The sequence below is a fragment of the Mus caroli genome, unplaced genomic scaffold (assembly GCF_978045245.1).
Source record: "Mus caroli unplaced genomic scaffold, Mus_caroli_1 scaffold_8, whole genome shotgun sequence".
NCBI lineage: Eukaryota > Metazoa > Chordata > Mammalia > Rodentia > Muridae > Mus > Mus caroli.
In genome coordinates this window covers 132,678,003-132,697,380 of record NW_028227263.1, presented here as the reverse complement: position 1 = coordinate 132,697,380, position 19,378 = coordinate 132,678,003, and the positions used below count along the sequence as shown (strand labels likewise).

Genomic DNA, 19,378 nt, shown 5'->3' with positions numbered 1-19,378 from the left:
ATATACTACCTACCATATGAATTCTACCTTCTCAAACTATGACCCTAAAGCGCCTCTTCCCCATTCAAGTTAGTTCTTGTCAGGTATTTTGGCCACACCAATGAACAACCATTACTTCAGCTCTTTCATCTTTGGGAAGCGCACACATGCTGTTTCTATGAATAGTGAGTATAAGGTTTTGTTCTCTCTCTCTCTCTCTCTCTCTCTCTCTCTCTCTCTCTCTCTCTCTCTCTTCCTTCCTTTTTTCTCTCCCTTTCCTTCTTTCTTTCTATGATGCTTACATGCTTCTTGCTGTGACAGTCATATCTGAGATAAACAACTTTGTAGAGAGGCTCTCTTTTAAGCAAAATCTGTCAATAAATTCATGAATTTATTTATATCTATATGCTTGTCTGTGTGGGTATACCTGTCTGTGTCTGTGTCTGTTTATTTGTCTCACTATGTGTGCATGTTGAAGCAGCATCTCTCTGTATAACCAAACCTTCCATTGAACTCTTAGTCCTCTTTCATTAGATCCTGAGTGCTGTGCACTATCATGCCCAGAGCAGAAACATGATATATTAAACAGTTTTTATAGAACTTCTTAGCCTCGCATGGTGGCGCACGCCTTTAATCCCAGCACTCAGGAGGCAGAAGCAGGCAGATTTCTGAGTTCAAGGCCAGCCTGGACTACAAAGTGAGTTCCAGGACAGCCAGGGCTATACAGAGAAACCCTGTCTGGAAAAAAAATACTTCTTGTATTCCAATGTATAGGTCTACAAGATAAGCTTCAGTTAAATTCCAGGGACTGGAGAGATGGCTCAGAGTTAAGACCATGGTCTGCTCTTGCAGAGGACATTAGTTTATTTCCTTAGCAGCTCACATCTATCTTTAAATCCATTTCCACCAGTGTGACTCCCTCTTCTGTTCTCCAAAGACTGCAGACAAACATGTGATGCATAATAATCAATACAGGCAAAACCCTCATACATGTAAAATAATAAGAGTTTGAGTTTCAGAGAAACAATCAACTGTTTTTAGTATAAGTTACTGTAATATTTCTATTAAAATATACTTTTTCAATTACTTGTGTGTGTTTCATGGAATAGGTTGGCATGACCATTTTTATGCGATTGAGTCAATTGTATCCTTCCATTTGAACCAACAAGAGACTAGGGTTTTTGTTTTAAGATTGTATAACTATTATAGATTTTGTAGTAGCAGGAGCAGGTTTTCAACACATATTGTGAATTATATCCAGATCTGTGCACATAAATAAATAAATAAATAAATACCTAGTTGTCACATCTCCAAAAACTATCTCTTTTGAGAACATTGAACCACTATTTCCTCAGCAAATCGACAAATCAGACTCCTTTTTCTTTCAAACATGGAAAAGCACACAATGGTGGTTTGATAAGAGCCCATAATTTATTGGCAGCCAGGAAGCTCATCAGGTAGAAGTGCTTGCTACCAAGCCTGATTACTTGAGTTTATGCTCCTGGAACCCAGCTGGTGGAAGAAGAAAAGCAGTCCTCCATAATTTTTTTCTGACATCTATATATGCATCACCAAAGGCACACATACACACACATATACACACACACAGTAGCATCAAAACACAAAAATTAAAAAAAAAAACAACTCAACAACTGTGTGCAAACCAGAGAGTCAAACCAAGCCTACCCAAGATTCAGAAGCAAAATATGAAGGGGCAGTGGAAAGGACAGATACTGAGAGGAGGACAAGAAGAACTATGGTTCTGGACTTCACTTCAGGAGCCACAGGGCTGTAAGGGATGACCAGCCATTGAGGAGCACATAGCTGGTTGGTAGAATCAGCACAATCCCAAAGCATGATATTCAAGTGCTTTCATGAATATCTTCACATTTTAGATTTTAATATACTCTTACCTGTATGTGTATATGTCTCTGTATATCTATGACACAGTTACCAGGGGAAGCCAGAGACAGCATGAGATCTCCTGGGGCTGGAGTTATAGATAGTTGTTAGCAACCTGATATAGGTGTTTGCAATCTAATTGAGATCCTCTACAGGAAGAACAGGAGCTTGAACTTCTGAACTATCTCACCAGACCCCTTCTTCTCACAGTCAAACTGACCATCAGCTTTTACCTGAGTCCGGGATCTCATGCATTCTCATATTGCCTGGCTCTTCCTTGACAGGTCAGTCATGGATCATCACTACCCAGCTTGAGTGACAAGATCCAGTTTCCATCTTTTCTTCGGACCCTGACTAGTGACCTCACATCCTCCCATGCAGTCACCCAGCTGATAATTCACTTCCAGTGGTCCTGGGTGATCATTCTTGCCCATGATGATGACTTTGGGCAGCAGGCCAGCTCTCTGGCCACACAGATGCTGACCCCAGCTGGGGTTTGCATTGAATACCACCTCCATGTCCCTTCCCATCAGTCCTTTTCTAAAATTGAAGAGACTATCCAGAAGATGCAGAAATGTACAGCCAGGGTTGTTCTAGTTTTCTTAAGCAATTCAAATTTCCAGCTCATTCTACATGGCTTATTGGCTGCTTCTGTCTCAGGACAGGTGTGGGTAAGCAAGGACACTCTGCACATGGTACTTGCTCTAACTATTCCAAACATTTCCCAGGTGTTGCAAAGCACATTTAGCCTTTTGCCTCATAGCAGCAGGGCTATTGGCTTCCCTGAGTTCCTTGCTCACCTGCGCCCCAGCCAGACCCCAGAAGACATGTTTATAAAGAAGTTCTGGGAGTTCACCTTTAATTGTACATGGCCCTACCAAAATAGCACAGTGACAGAAGGTGTCCAGTTCTGTTCAGGGAATGAGAGTCTGAAAAACAAGCCACATCCTTTCCCAGAAGTGAGTAAAATTGATGCTGCTTATGCAGCTGTCTACAGCATCGCCCATGCCCTACATGATATGATATCCTCTGAGCACCAGGATGGGAAATGTACAGACTCCCAGGACTTTCAGCCCTGGCAGGTAAAAGACGTGTGTGGGATGGATGATTCAGGGGTGACAGGGAGCAGGAACAATGGTTTTTACTAAGCTATAGAGGTATAGCAGACCATATGTTTCATCAAGGATGTCTCATCCTCTCAACTGACAGGCATCTCAGAACCTGCATTGGATAAAATATCATGCTGTGTGTGTGATCTCAGGTGATCCCAGTCCTTACAGATAATATTACATTTCTCTACTGTCCCAAATTGGAGTTTTCATAAACAGAGGATGATTTTTAGTATAGGTATGATGCAAATCAGAATTTCTAACAGATAGCAAATGTCATTGGTTAGTTGGTTGGTTGGTTGGTTGGTTGGTTAATTGACTGATTAATCAGTGTAGAATCACATGTGTGTAGGCATTCAGGCCCATGTGAAGGATATTCACAGGTGTGTACATACATGTGGGAAGGTCTGAGGATGATATGAGAAATTACCCTTCAATCACTCTTCTACCTTTTTCTTTCATACATGGTGCCTCACTCAAACCCAGCAGTTATTGAAATGGCTCATCCTGCTAGCCAGTCTACTTTGAGCATGTCCTGTGTGCACTCCCTGAAGCTGTCATTAGCCTTCTATCAGATGTAGGGTTCATGAGATTCTTTTCCCAATCTGTATGTTGCCATTTTATCTCATTAACAGTGTCATTTGGTTTCATGAAATCCCATTTGTCAACTGTTGATCTTAAAGCCTGAGCCATTGGTGTTCTGTTCAGGTAATTTTTCCTGTGCAAATATGTTCAAGATTATTTCCCATTTTCTCTTCCATTAGATTAAGTGTATCTGGTTTTATGTTGAAGTCCTTAATCCACTTAGAATTGAGTTTTGTACAAGGTGATAAATGTGGACCAATTTGAATTCTTCTCCATGAAGACCACTAATTAGGCCAGCATGATTTGTTGAAGATGCATACTATTTTCCACAGGATGTTTTTTACTTTTTTGTCAAAGACCAAGTGTCAATAGGTGCGTAGGTTTATTTCTGCATCTTCAATTCTATTCCATTGATCAACTGTCTGTCTCTGTACCAATACCATGCAACTTTTATCACTATTGCTCTGTAGTTCAGCTTGCAGTCAGGAACAGTGATTCCCCTGGAAGTTCTTTAGTAGTTGAGAATTGTTTTCTCTATCCTGGGTTTTTTGTTTTCCCATGGGAAGTTGAGAATTGTTCTTTCCATGTCTGTGAAGAATTGTGTTGGAATTTTGATGGGAAGTTCATTGGATTGCATAGATTGCTCTTGGTAAGATTGACAATTTCACTATGTTAATCCTACTGATCCATGAGCATGGGAGATCTTTTCATCTACTGAGACCTTCTTTGATTTCCTTCTTCGGGGACTTAAAGTTCTTGACATACAGATCATTCATTTGCTTAGTTATAGGTACACCAAGATATTTTATATTATTCATGGCTGTTGTGGAGGGTGTTGTTACCATAATTTCTTTCTCAGCCCCTTTTTCATTTGTATAAAAACAACTACTGATTTGTTTGAGTTAATTTTATATCCAACCAATTTGCTGACATTGTTTATCATCTACAGGAGTTCTCTAGTAGAATCTTTGGGGTGACTTATGTATACTACCATACCATCTACAAATAGTGATATATTAACTTCTTCTCTTCCGATTTGTTTCCCCTTGATCCACTTCACTGAGTAATTGCTCTATCTAGAATTTCAAATATTATAATGAACAGATAGAGAGAAGTGGACAGCCTTGTCTTGTCCCACTTAGTAGAATTGCTTCAAGTTTCTCTCCATCTAATTTCTGTTTGCTGTTGTTTTGCTATATATTGCCTTTATTATGTTTAGATATATGCTATGAATTAGTGATCTCTCCAAGACTTCGAACATGAAAAGATGTTGGATTTTTTCAAAGGATATTTTGGCATCTAATGAGATATTCACATGAATTTTTGTGTGTTTATATAGTGGATTATATTGATGGATTTTTATGTATTGAATCATCCCTGCATCCCTGGGTAAATGGAGAATTATAATTTTGATGTGTTCTTAGATTCAGTTTGCAATAATTTTGAGTATTTCTGAATTGATATAAGCAAGATGGGTCTGTAGGTTTCTAATTTGTTGGGTCTTTGTGTGGTTAGGTATCAGAGTAATTGCGGCTTCATTGAATAAATTAGTTAGTGTTCCTTCTTTTCTATTTTGTGGGATAATTTTAGGAGTATTTGTATTAGCTGTTTTTTTTTTTTTTAAGGTCTGGTAGAATTCTGCGCTAAAACTATCTGTTCCTTGGGCTTTTTTGGTGGAGAGGTTTTTGCTGATTACTTCTAACTCCTTAGATGTTATGGGACTGTTTAGATCATTTTCTTGATCTTGATTTAATGTACATTTAGGTACATTACATCTGTCTACAAAGTCATTCATTTTGTCTAGTTTTCCAGTTTTGTCAAGTATAGACATATGTAGTAAGATCTGATTTTTTAAAATTTCCTCGGTTTCTGTTGTTATGTCTCCCTTTCCCTTTTTTATTTTGTTAATTTGGATACTTACTCTATGTCTTTTAATTAGCTTAGCTAAGGATTTCTCTATTCTATTACTCATTTTCTCAAAGAACAAGCTGTTGATTTTGTTGATTCTTTGTGTTGATCTCTTTGTTTCTAATAGGTTAACTTCAGCCCTGAGTTTGACTTTTTCATTCTGCCTATTCCTTTTGGATGTGTTTGTTTCTTTTTGCTCTAGAGCTTTCATTTCTACTGTTAAGTGGCTAGTATAAGATCTCTCCAATTTCTTTATGAAGGCACCCAGTGCTATGAATTTTCCTCAGTGTTAACTGCTTTCGTTGTTTCCTATAAGTTTGGACATGCTGTCTTCATTTTCACTGAATTCTAGAAAGGCTTTAATTTATTTCCTCCCTTACTAAGTTATCATTGATAGAGAGTTGTTCAGTTTTCATGAATATGTGAGCTTTCTGCTGTTTTTGTTGTTATTGAAGTCCATACTTAGTTCATGGTGATCTGATAGAATGCATGGGATTATTTCAATCTTCTTGTATCTGTTGAGGCTTGTTTTGTATATGATTACATGGTTAATTTTGGAGAAGGTACCATAAGGTGCTGACAAGAAGGTATATTCTTTTGTTTTATAGTGAAATGTTCTATAAATATCTGTTAAATCCATTTCATTCATAACTTCTATTAGTTTCACTATGTATCTGTTTAGTTTCTCTTTTGGTGATATGTTCATTGGTAAGAGTGAGGTGTTGAAGTCTCCCACTATTATTGGGAGGTTCAATGTGTGTTTCGAGATTTACTAAGGTTTCTTTTATGAATGTGAGCACCCTTGCATTTGAAGCATAGGTGTTCAGAATTGAGACTTCATCTTGGTGGGTTTTTCTTTGGTGAGTATAATGTATTATTCCCTGTATCTTTTCAAAAATTTTGGTTGAAAGTCCAGTTTCTTTATTGGGGACATTTGCTTAAAAAACTTTTTTCCAACACTTTACTCTGAGGTATTGGATGTCCATTGTCACTGAGGTGTTTCTCATATGCAACAAAATGCTGGGTCCTGTTTACTTATCCTGTTTACATATGTGTCTTTTTATTGGGGAATTAAGTGCATTGATGTTGAGAAATATTAAAGACCAATGATTGTTAGTTCCTGTTAATTTTGTTCTTCAAGGTGGAATTATGTGTGTGTTCCTCTTTTGGGGTCAGGGGTTGTTGTGGAATGATTAATTTCTTTTGTTTTATTGGGTGTAGTTACTCTCCTTCTGCTGGAGTTTCCTTATAGTATCATCTGTAAGGCTGGATTAGTAGAAAGATATTATTTAAATTTGGTTTTGTCATGGAATATCTTGGTTTCTCTATCTATGTGATTGAGAGTTTTGTTGGGTATAGTAGCCTGGGCTGGCATTTTTGTTCTCTTAGGGCCTGTATGACATCTTTCCAGGATCTTCAGGCTTTTAGAATCTTCATTGAGAAGTCTGGTATAATTCTGATAGATATGGCTTTATATACTACTTAGCCATTTCCTCTTATGAATTTTAATATTCATCTTTCTTTATTCTGTGTATTTTGTGTTTTGATTATTGTGTTGTGATGGAAGGATTTTTTTCTGGTGTAATCTATTTGTGTTCTGTAAGCTTTTTTGCATTTACAGCCATCTCTTTCTTTAGATTAGTAAGATTTTTTTCTATGAATTTGTTGAAGATGTTTTCTGGGTCTTTGAACTGGGAATTGTCACCTTCTTCTATTCCAATTATTCTTAGGTTTAGACTTTTAGGAGCTTTTTACACTTTGTATTTTCTTTCCCTGGTGTGTTGATATCTTCTATAGTATATTCTACACCTGAGATTCTCTCTTCTATCTCTTGTATTCTGTTGGTGGTACTTAGATTTATACTTCCTGATCTCTTTACTAGGTTTTCCATCTCCAGGGTTGCCTCTTTTTGTGATATTTTTTAAATTTTTTATTAGGTATTTCGCTCATTTACATTTCCAATGCTATCCCAAAAGTCCCCCATACCCCCCCCACTTCCCTACCCACCCATTCCCTTTCTTTTGGCCCTGGCATTCCCCTATGTTGGGGCATATAAAGTTTGCAAGTGCAATGGGCCTCTCTTTCCAGTGATGGCTGACTAGGCCATCTTTCAATACATATGCAGCTAGAGACAAGAGCTCCGGGGTACTGGTTAGTTCATCATGTTGTTCCAACTATAGGGTTGCAGATCCCTTTAGCTCCTTGGGTACTTTCTCTAGCTTCTCCATTGGGAGCCCTGTGATACATCCAATAGCTGACTGTGAGCATCCACTTCTGTGTTTGCTAGGCCCCGGCATAGTCTCACAAGGGACAGCTATATTTGGGTCCTTTCAGCAAAACCTTGCTAGTGTATGCAATGATGTCAGGGTTTGGAAGCTGATTATGGGATGGATCCCTGGATATGGCAGTCTCTAGATGGTCCAACCTTTCATCAAAGCTCCAAACTTTGTCTCTGTAACTCCTTCCATGGGTGTTTTGTTCCCAATTCTAAGGAGGGGCATAGTGTCCACACTTCAGTCTTCATTCTTCTTGAGTTTCATGCATTTAGCAAATAGAATCTTATATCTTGGGTATCCTAAGTTTTGGGCTAATATCCACTTATCAGTGAATACATATTGTGTGAGTTCCTTTGTGATTGTGTTACCTCACTCAAGATGATGCCCTCCAGGTCCATCCATTTGGCTAGGAATTTCATAAATTCATTCTTTTTAATAGCTGAGTAGTACTTCATTGTGTAAATGTACCATAATTTCTGTCTCCATTCCTCTGTTGAGGGGCATCTGGGTTCTTACCAGCTCTGGCTATTATAAATAAGGCTGCTATGAACATAGTGGAGCATGTGTCCTTCTTACTGGTTGGGACATCTTCTGGATATATGCCCAGGAGAGGTATTGCTGGATCCTCCGGTAGTACTATGTCCAATTTCCTGAGGAACCACCAGACTGATTTCCAGAGTGGTTGTACAAGCTTGCAATCCCACCAACAATGGAGGAGTGTTCCTCTTTCTCCACATCCTCGCCAGCATCTGCTGTCACCTGAATTTTTGATCTTAGCCATTCTGACTGGTGTGAGGTGGAATCTCAGGGTTATTTTGATTTGCATTTCCCTGATGATTACGGATGCTGAACATTTTTTCAGGTGTTTCTCAGCCATTCGGTATACCTCAAGTAAGAATTCTTTGTTTAGGTCTGAGCCACATTTTTAATGGGGTTATTTGATTTTCTGGAGTCCACCTTGTTGAGTTCTTAATATATATATTGGATATTAGTCCTCTATCTGATTTAGGATAGGTAAAGAACATTTCCCAATCTGTTGGTGGCCTTTTTGTCTTATTGATGGTGTCTTTTGCCTTACAGAAGCTTTGCAGTTTCATGAGGTCCCATTTGTCAATTCTCGATCTTACAGCACAAGCCATTGCTGTTCTATTCAGGAATTTTTCCCTTGTGCTAATAACTTCAAGGCTTTTCCCCACTTTCTCCTCTGTGAGTTTCAGTGTCTCTAGTTTTATGAGGAGTTCCTTGATCCACTTAGATATGACCTTAGTACAATGAGATAGGAATGGATCGATTCGCATTCTTCTACATGATAACCACCAGTTGTGCCAGCACCATTTGTTGAAAATGCTGTCTTTCTTCCACTGGGTGGTTTTAGCTCCCTTATCGAAGATCAAGTGACCATAGGTGTGTGGGTTCATTTCCGGGTCTTCAATTCTATTCCATTGGTCTACTAGTCTGTCACTATACCAATACCATGCAGTTTTTAATCACAATTGCTCTTTAGTAAAGCTTTAGGTCAGGCATGGTGATTCCATCAGAGGTTCTTTTATCCTTGAGAAGAGTTTTTGCTATCCTAGATTTTTGATATTCCAGATGAATTTGCAGATCATTCTTTCTAATTCATTGAAGAATTGAGTTGGAAATTTGATGGGGATTGCATTGAATCTGTAGATTGCTTTTGGCAAGATAGCCATTTTTACAATGTTGATCCTGCCAATCCATGAGCATGGGAGATCTTTCCATCTTCTGAGATCTTCTTTAATTTCTTTCTTCAGAGACTTGAAGTTCTTATCATACAGATCTTTCACTTCATTTGTTAGAGTCATGCCAAGGTATTTTATATTATTTGTGACTATAGAGAAGGATATTGTTTCCCTAATTTCTTTCTCAGCCTGTTTATTCTTTGTGTAGAGAAAGGCCATTGACTTGTTTGAGTTAATTTTATATCCATCTACTTCACTGAAGCTGTTTATCAGGTTTAGGAGTTCTCTGGTGGAATTTTTAGGGTCACTTATATATACTATCATGTCATCTGCAAAAAGTGATATTTTTACTTCTTTTCCAATTTGAATCCCCTTGATCTCCTTTTGTTGTCGAATTGCTCTGGCTAGAACTTCAAGTACACTGTTGAATAGTTAGGGAGAAAGTGGGCAGCTTTGACTAGTCCCTGATTTTAGTGGCATTGCTTCCAGGTTCTCACCATGTACTTTGATGTTGGCTACTGGTTTGCTGTAGATTGCTTTTATCATGTTTAGGTATGGGCATTGAATTCCTGATCTTTCCCAGACTTTTATCATGAATGGGTGTTGGATTTTGTCAAATGCTTTCTTAGAATCTAACGAGATGATCATGTGGTTTTTGTCTTTGAGTTTGTTTATATAATGGATTACGTTAATCGATTTCTGTATATTAAACCATCCCTGCATCCCTGGAATAAAACCTACTTGTTCAGGATGGATGATTGTTTTAATGTATTCTTGGATTCGGTTAGCGAGAATTTTATTGAGTATTTTTGCATTGATATTCATAAGGGAAATTGGTCTGAAGTTCTCTATCTTGTTGGATCTTTCTGTGGTTTAGGTATCAGAGTAATTGTGGCTTCATAGAATGAGTTTGGTAGAGTACCTTCTGATTGTATTTTGTGGAATAGTTTGTGAAAAACTGGGATTAGATCTTCTTTGAAGGTCTGGTAGAATTCTGCACTAAACCTATCTGGTCCTGGGCTTTTTTTGGTTGGGAGACTATTAATGACTGCTTCTATTTCCTTAGGGGAAATGGGACTGTTAATATCATTAATCTGGTCCTGATTTAACTTTGGTACCTAGTATCAGTCTAGGAAGTTGTCCATTTCATCCAGGTTTTCCAGTTTTGTTGAGTATAGCCTTTTGTAGTAGGGTCTGATGATGTTTTGGATTTCCTCAGGATCTGTTTTTATGTCTACTTTTTCATTTCTGATTTTGTTAATTAGAATGCTTTCCCTGTGCCCTCTAATGAGTCAGGCTAAGGGTTTATCTATCTTGTTGATTTTCTCAAAGAACCAGTTCCTCATTTGGTTGATTCTTTGAATAGTTCTTCTTGTTTCCACTTGGTTGATTTCACCCCTGTGTTTGATTATTTCCTGCCCTCTACTCCTCTTGGGTGAATTTGCTTCCTTTTTTTCTAGATCTTTTAGGTATGTTGTCAAGCTGCTAGTGTGTACTCTCTCTAGTTTCTTTTTGGAGGCACTCAGAGCTATGAGTTTTCCTCTTAGAAATGCTTTCATTGTGTCCCATGAGTTTGGATATGTTGTGGCTTCATTTTCATTAAACTCAAAAAAAGTCTTTAATTTCTTTCTTTATTCCTTCCTTGACCAAGGTATCATTGAGAAAAGTGTTGTTCATTTCCCATGTGAATGTTGGCTTTCCATTATTTATGTTGTTATTGAAGAGCAGACTTAGTCCATGGTGGTCTGATAGGATGCATGCAATGATTTCAATATTTTTGTATCTGTTGAGGCCTGTTTTGTGACCAATTATATGGTCCATTTTGGAGAAGGTGTCATGAGGTGCTGAGAAGAAGCGATATCCTTTTGTTTTAGGATAAAATGTTCTATAGATATCTGTTAAGTCCATTTGTTTCATAACTTCTGTTAGTTTCACTGTGTCCCTGTTAGTTTCTTTTTCCACGATCTGTCCATTGATGAAAGTGATGTGTTGAAGTCTCCCACTATTATTGTGTGAGGTGCAATATGTGCTTTGAGCTTTACTAAAGTTTCTTTAATGAATGTGGCTGCCCTTGCATTTGGAGCATAGATATTCAGAATTGAGAGTTCCTCTTGGAGGATTTTACCTTTGATGAGTATGAAGTGTCCCTCCTTGTCTTTTTTGATAACTTTGGGTTGGAAGTCTATTTTATTTGATATTAGAATGGCTACTCCAGCTTGTTTCTTCAGACCATTTGTTTGGAAAATTGTTTTCCAGCCTTTCACTTTGAGGTAGTGTCTGTCTTTTTCCCTGAGATGGATTTCCTATAAGCAGCAGAATTTTGGGTCCTGTTTGTATAGCCAGTCTGTTAGTCTATATCTTTTATTGGGGAATTGATTCCATTGATATTAAGAGATATTAAGCAACAGTATTTGTTGATTCCTATTATTTTTGTTTTTAGAGTTGGCATTCTGTTTTTGTGGCTATCTTCTTTTTGGTTTTTTGAGGGATTATTTTCTTGCTTTTTCTAGGGCGTGGTTTCCATCCTTGTATTGGTTTTTTTTCTATTATTATTCTTTGAAGGGCTGGATTCGTGGAAAGATAATGTGTGAATTTGGTTTTGTCGTGGAAAAATTTGTTTTCTCCATCTATGTTAATTGAGATTTTGGCTGGGTATATAGCCTGGACTGGCATTTGTGTTCTCTTAAGGTGTGTATAACATCTGTCCAGGATCTTCTGGCTTTCATAGTCTCTGGTGAAAAGTCTGGTGTAATTCTGATAGGCCTGCCTTCATATGTTACTTGACCTTTTTCCCTTACTGCTTTTAATATTCTATCTTTATTTAGTGCATCTGTTGTTCTGATTATTATGTGTCGGGAGGAATTTCTTTTCTGGTCCAGTCTATTTGGAGTTCTGTAGGCTTCTATATTCATGGGCATCACTTTCTTTAGGTTTGGGAAGTTTTCTTCTATAACTTTGTTGAAGATATTTGCTGGCCCTTTAAGTTGAAAATCTTCATTCTCATCTACTCCTATTATCCGTAGGTTTGGTCTTCTCAATGTGACCTGGATTTCCTGGATGTTTTGAGTTAGGATCTTTTTGTGTTTTGTATGTCTTTGATTGTTGTGCCGATTTTCTCTTTGGAATCTTCTGCACCTGAGATTCTCTCTTCCATCTCTTGTATTCTGTTGCTGATTTTTGCATTTATGGTTCCAGTTTTCTTTCCTAGGTTTTCTATCTCCAGCGTTGCCTCACTTTGGGTTTTCTTTATTGTGTCTACTTCCCTTTTTAGGTCTTGATTGGTTTTATTCAATTCCATCACCTGTTTGGTCGTGTTTTCTTGCAATACTTTAAGGGATTTTTGTGCTTCCTCTTTAAGGTCTTCTACCTGTTTAGCCCTGTTCTCCTGTATTTCTTTAAGTGAGTTATTAAAGTCCTTCTTGATGTCCTCTACCATCATCATGAGATATGCTTTTGAATCTGGGTCTAGTTTTTCGGGTGTGTTGGGGTGCCCAGGACTGGGTGGGGTGGGAGTGCTGCATTCAGATGATGGTGACTGGTCTTGGTTTCTGTTAGTAAGATTCTTACGTTTGCCTTTCGCCATCTGGTAATCTCTGGAGTTAGTTGTTGTAGTTGTCTCTGGTTAGATCTTTTTCCTCAGATGTTTATGTTAGTCTCTATCAGCAGACCTGGGAGACTAGATCTCTCCTGAGTTTCAGTGTTCAGAATACTCTCTGCAGGTAGGCTCTCCTCTTGCAGGGAAGGTGCCCAGATATCTGGTGTTCGAACCTGCCTCCTGGCAGTAGTTGTGATCCACTCACAGAGGTCTTAAGATTCCGTGGAGGTTCCTGTGTATACCTTACAGGTGTCCACAGACTCCATGCCCAAGGTACCCCTGTGCTGGTGTGGACCGGAAGGGACTTGTGCCCCTGATCTTCTTCTATAGTTTTATTGAAGATATTTACTGGCCCTTTAAGTTGGGAATCTTCACTGTCTTCTATACCTATTATCCTTGAATTTGGTCTTCTCATTTTGTTCTGGATTTCCTGGATGCTTTTGGTTAGAATCTTTTTTCAATTTTCATTTTCTTTGACTGTTGTGTTAATGTTTTCTGTGATATTTCTGCCCCTGAGATTCTCTCTTCTATATCTTCTGTTCTCTTAGTGATGCTTGCATCTATGACTCCTGATCTCTTTCCTAGGTTTTCTAACTCCAAATTTATCTCCCTTTTTGATTTCTTTATTGTTTCTCTTTTCATTTTTAGATTCTGGATGGTTTTGTTCAATTCCTTCACCTGTCTGCTTGCGTTTTCCTGTAATTCTTTAAAGGATTTTTTTGTGTTCCCTCTTTAATGTTCTCTACCTATTTATCTGTGTTCTCTTGTATTTCTTTAAGGTAGTTACTTCTGTCCTTCTTAAAGTCCTCTATCATCATCATCAGAAGTGATTTTTAAACCTGAATCTTGCTTTTCCAGTGTGATGGGTTATCCAGGACTTACTGTATTGGGAGAATTAGGTTCTGATGATGTCAAGTCGCCTTGGTTTCTCTTGCTTATGTTCTTGCACTTGCCTTTTACCATCTGGTTATCTCTTCTGCTACCTGCCCCTGCTGCCTCTGACTGGAGCACTTGTGATCCTGGTTGTATCAGAACTACTCAGAGTCCAGCTCTCTCTGGCATCCTGTGATTCTGGGATCCTATGATCCTGAGATTCTGTTGATCCTATGATCCTGAGATTCTCAGACCTCTTCTGAGTCAAATTTTCTTTGGGTGTTGCAGGGGTGATTGGGAAGCCAGAGCCAATTTGCTCTGGGCACAGGTACAAGCTGGAAGATACCCATGACTATGGCTGGGCTGGGGGTTGTGTTTCCCTGGTTCCTGGGGGGGTGGGGGGAGTCCCATTTTCTCTGGGTTTTAGGAAAGATGATGTGGCCTCAGCTCTGATCTTGAGTATGTCACAGCTCCAGTGATCCTGGGTGTATCTGAGTTTCTTGGCATTGAGTTTCCTCTGTAATCCTGTGATCCTGTGATCCTGGGTATGTTAGAGCACCTGGGAGTGGGGCTTCCTTAGGGTGTTGTGGAATTGGGTGCAGAGCCAGCACCCAAATTCTGCTCCTGGTGCAAGTTCAAACTGAAAGGAATCTGTGCCACTGTTTGGGCAGAGGTTCCTGTGTTCCTGGATTCTGGGGACTCAGTTACTCCAGGTGTTGTGGCTGATGTTGTGGCCTCACCTCTGATCCTGGGCATGTTAGAGCACCTGAAAGTTGAGCTTCCTCTGGGTGTTGTGGGACTGGGTGTAGAACCAGCACCCAAGGTCCATTTAGAGCACAGGCTCAGACCAGAAGGAACCTGTGTCACTGGCCTAACAGGGGTTCCTGCATCCCTCTTCTTTATTGTTTCTATTTCCATTTTTAGGTCTTGGGCTGTTTTGTTCGATTTCTTCACATGTTTGTTTGTCTTTTCCTGTATTTCTTTAAGGAATTTATTTGTTTCCTCTTTAAAGGATCCTACCTGTTTGGCTGTCTTTTTCTGTTTTTCTTTAAGGAAGTTATTTATATCTCTGAAAAGGCATATATCATCTTCATGAGATGGGATTTTAGGTCAGAATCTTGCTTTTCATGTGTCCTAGGGTACCCAGGGCTTGCTGTGATAGGAGAACTTGGTTCTGATGGCACCAAATTATACTGGCTTCTGTTTCTCATGTTCTTGTTCTTGCCTCTTACCATCTGTTTGTCTCTGGTATTAACTGGCCTGGGTTTCTCTGACTATAGTCTACCTTCTTGGAGGCATGGGTGAGATGGGTTAAATCATGCCTTCTGGGAATCAGACAGTACTGTCTCTGGTTATAATGGGCCTCCTGTATACCTGGTAATAGCAGTCCTCCTGTATCTCTGGTTAGGGTGAACCTCCTGTGTCCCTGGTTATGTCTGGCTTCCTGGGAGACAGGCAGACTATGGGGTATAAGAGAGGGCAGAGTGACATGCTTGCCCCTCTCTTATACCCCATAGTGAGGTTGCAGTCCAGAGAGAAGGTGGTGCTCAGGCAGACAGGATTAATCCCACATCTGCTGGGCTCTACGGGGGTTCTAACTGACATGAATGTTGAGGTGTGGGTCTTACCTGTGTCTCTGGTTGTGGCAGACCTCCTGGGAGACATGCATGCTATGGGGTATTGGAGAAGGGCAAGCACACCAATCTGCTCCTGGTGGAGGTGCAAATCAGATAGAAGATGGTGTTCAGGCAGAGAGGATACCAATTTCATACATTTATATAATGTTTTTTTTTCCTTTTTGACTCCACCCTATCTCTATTTGTCTGTCTATCTTCTGCAATCCACTGAGAGTAAACACATTAAGATTGGTGGCCTAGGAGGGGTATGTTTTAATTAGCTTCCTTCAGGTGACTTGAGTCTCTACTGTGTGCCTGGCAAAGATACATATGAGCCAGATGTACAGTGATAATTGTTGGCATTTTGGCTGAGAGTGACTGATTAGAAATTACATGACACCTGGCTTAGCAATCCAAGCCTGTCATCCTAGCTTGCAGGAAGTCAAGGCAAGAGAATCAGGTTCAATGCCAATCTAAACTACACAGCAAGATAGTGTCTCAAAATAAACAAAAGGAGGCTGGTGGTTACTGTGTCAGTAATCTATGAAAAAATGTAAAGTAGAAGGAGTGGGAAGCAAGGAAAGGGTTGAGTATGGTCTGAGAAGTTCTCTCTTTCAGGAAATATCTGAGTTCCAAATAGAAAATGAGAAATTTCACCATGTGAAAAAGTAATAGCATTGCATATGGCAGGGATAGCATGTATCAACACCCTAGAATGGTAACAAAAAAGAAGAGCCACATGAGTACTAAAGGAATGTGCCATATAGGTCAGAGTGATTAGGAGACCTAGGTGGGCTGGGGCCAGTCTGTGGAAGTCTTACTATGGTTTGGTGTCTAAATAGTTTTGATGGGAAGTTTGAAGCCAGTAGTACATAGTCAAATGAGACCCTGGAAATAACACCACATTGTGATGTTTGGGATGTAAATTTAAGGCTGGTGAGATGATAATGGAATTTGTACCCAAGCCTAAGTTAGACTCCTGAATAACATATGGCAGCATAAGGAGAGAACACAACTGATAGCTGTCCTCTGAAATGCCTAAAGTGTGTGAGCTATACAGAGAGAGACAGAGACAGAGAGACAGAGAGAGACAGAGGGAGAGAAAGAGGTTAAAATATCAGGATTAATTATTATGAATGATTACTTTATAAAAGCTAGAACGTGTTTGTGAGTCTCTGAAAATATCACACATCCTTAAGCCCTCTTATACCTACTGGCCACTGGGGCCAGTCCTAAGATGAGGAGGATCTGTACAATTGCAGAGGTGAATGGCCTGTGGAATTTTGAATAATTCCCTGGGTACTTGCCATGACCAGTCTACAATATTTCCCATTCTTCCTCAGCTGCTTCATGCCCTCAGAAAGGTTCACTTTAAGACTCCTGATGGAATTGAAATTACGTTTGATGCCAATGGAGATTTGGTGTCAAAATTTGACATTCTCCAAGGACAGAAGATCCCCAAGGGCATATTCCACTTGGTTCATGTAGGCATCATAGACCCTCAAGCCTCTTCAGAGAACAAAATGAAGGTCCATTTGAAGGAGGATATCCAAGTAAGTTGCCTAGATGCAGAGGTGACTCTTGTGTGTTACCATGATAAAGTCACAGAAAAATTTAAAGTCCAGGGTTCTTGATCTCTGTGTAAGTAGATGTCACTCTAGATATGACCAGTCAATTATAACTGACTATGTTCTTTACCTCATAAAAGAGCATTCTCTGAATGATACTCGCTCACCAGTAAATATAAATATATCAGAGCTGGAGTTAGAGAGATGGCTTAGCAGTTAAAGTGTTTGCTATCCAGACATTAGGTCTCTAGAACACTTGTATATGTGGATTGGACAGTGTGGTCCACCTGTAATTGTATTCTTGGAAGTTGGAGACAAGGAGATGCCCAAAACAAGCCAGCAAGTAAAACTCACCATATCAGTTATCTCAGGATTTTACTTTGTGCCTCAATGTGCATAGTGGAAAAACAATAGAGGGTGATTCCCAACATTATCCTTGGGCCTCTACATGCACTCATACATACATGCACATAATCACATATAGATGTAAAAACACACATACACATAATTACACAATGCATACTTGTGTAAAATGGGGGCAAAAACATACTAGTCTCCCAAAGTAGAATCAGAATCTGTACCTGGTGATCTTTTGAGAATATTTTCATTGTCTGTGTTCAGGACCTGCTCAATGAAAAGGAAGATAGTGACCCACTAAACCAGACACCTTCCCATGGGTCACCTGAGAAATGGACTCAGCAGACACTCTCTGGGTACTTGCTGTGTTAGATGTTCTCAATCATAACAAATACCCTAGAAATGGTGTGAAGTGAGGAAAGGTTTTTATTGATTCATGGAAGGCCAAGCCAGATGGATCCATTGCTTTGAGTGTGTGTGGTTGAGACAATATGTCTTGGCAGCAGGGATGTGTGGTGGAAGTTTCCCCATTCGTGGGACCAAGGAAGTGGGAGGTGAGGCTATAGATAGATTAGATACATAAACAACTTAGATCTTACTAGTGCATAGCCCCTGTTTCTCTCTTCCTCCAATTAGATCCCACATCCTATTTCCACCTACAATAGTTCATCAAATTATGAGTCTACTGAGGAATTGACCCATTGATTATATCAGATGCATCAAGATCCAAACATTCTTCAAAATCCCACCTTCTGTTAATCAGTGGTCCAAAATACACAAGACTTTGGGAAATAACTTGAGGTTTAAATGTTAACACTTATTAACAAATGTTAATAAATCAGCTGTTTTGAGATAGGCATATCTATGTATGTAATCTGCCACATAGAAACGCTTCAGCTTCCTGTCCTATACCAGTGGACAAAGAATCCCCCTCCTTCTGCAACTTCCTCTAAGTTTGTCCTGGTGGCATCTCCAGTCAATGGTGACCTTAAAGATTTCTTCATCAGAATGAGATTCTGATTCATAGACACATGCTAAGTGTTCAGAAGACTCTTATGGAATACCTTTTAATGTGCTTGCACTGGGAAATTGTTTTAATTTCTTCTTTTATGGCAGAGATCTCAGAGATCTTCACTGCCCTTTTGATAATCCTTGTCTAGAGTTGGAGGTGTGCTAAAAGAAACTGAGGCAGCCTTTGTAGGTCTGTACTGGAAGTGGGGGGATGCATGTGTGGGTATGTGCATGTGTGTGTGTGTGTCTGTGTGTGTCTGTGTGTGTCTGTGTGTGTCTGTGTCTGTGTGTCTATGTCTGTGCTAAGGTGTTAAAGGTTACTACCTGTAAATTTTCTCTTTCTGAAGCTCAAGGATACTTAATTATTAGAGTATATACAAAAATAACAAACAGGACAGTCAAACTATAAATCTCAGCAGCTTCACAAAGGAGGGAGATGGGGAAAAGGAACTGAGACAGCCATGTCTTCTGAGTTAGGCATGGAGTCCAGAAAGCAATCACAAGGCTGCAGGGAACTTCAGAGAAACAGAAAGAAAGCCAAAAGTTGCAAGGGAAGCATTCCCAGGTTATGGGCTATTCCAGAAAGAAAGATAGAAAGAAAGAAAGAAAGAAAGAGAGAGAGAGAGAGAGAGAGAGAGAGAGAGAGAGAGAGAGAGAGAGAGAGAGAGAGAATGATGGTTTTCTGAGTAACTGAGACAAGCAGGCTGAACTGACAGACAGACATGGCAGTGCTTCTGTAATGTCTGACCATGTTACAGTTTCTTTTCAAGTTTATTTTGCATGTGTGCATATTTTCCTGCATACATATTATGTGTACACCTGGTGTCTACAGAGGTAAGAAGATGGAATTAGATCCTCTGGAACTGGAGTTACAGTGTAAGGTGCTCTGTGGGTGA

At 39.4% G+C, this 19,378-nt stretch overlaps 1 protein-coding gene across 1 annotated transcript in view; it reads left to right on the top strand.

Moving 5' to 3' along the window:
- Positions 1-19,378, top strand: part of LOC110297373 (vomeronasal type-2 receptor 26-like) — a 31,692-nt gene that overhangs the window by 4,517 nt on the left and 7,797 nt on the right. The window contains exons 3-4 of the mRNA XM_021166128.2: positions 2,166-2,963; positions 16,890-17,099. Of these exons, the coding sequence (XP_021021787.2) occupies positions 2,166-2,963; positions 16,890-17,099 (1,008 nt within the window). The remainder of the gene's footprint in view (positions 1-2,165; positions 2,964-16,889; positions 17,100-19,378) is intronic.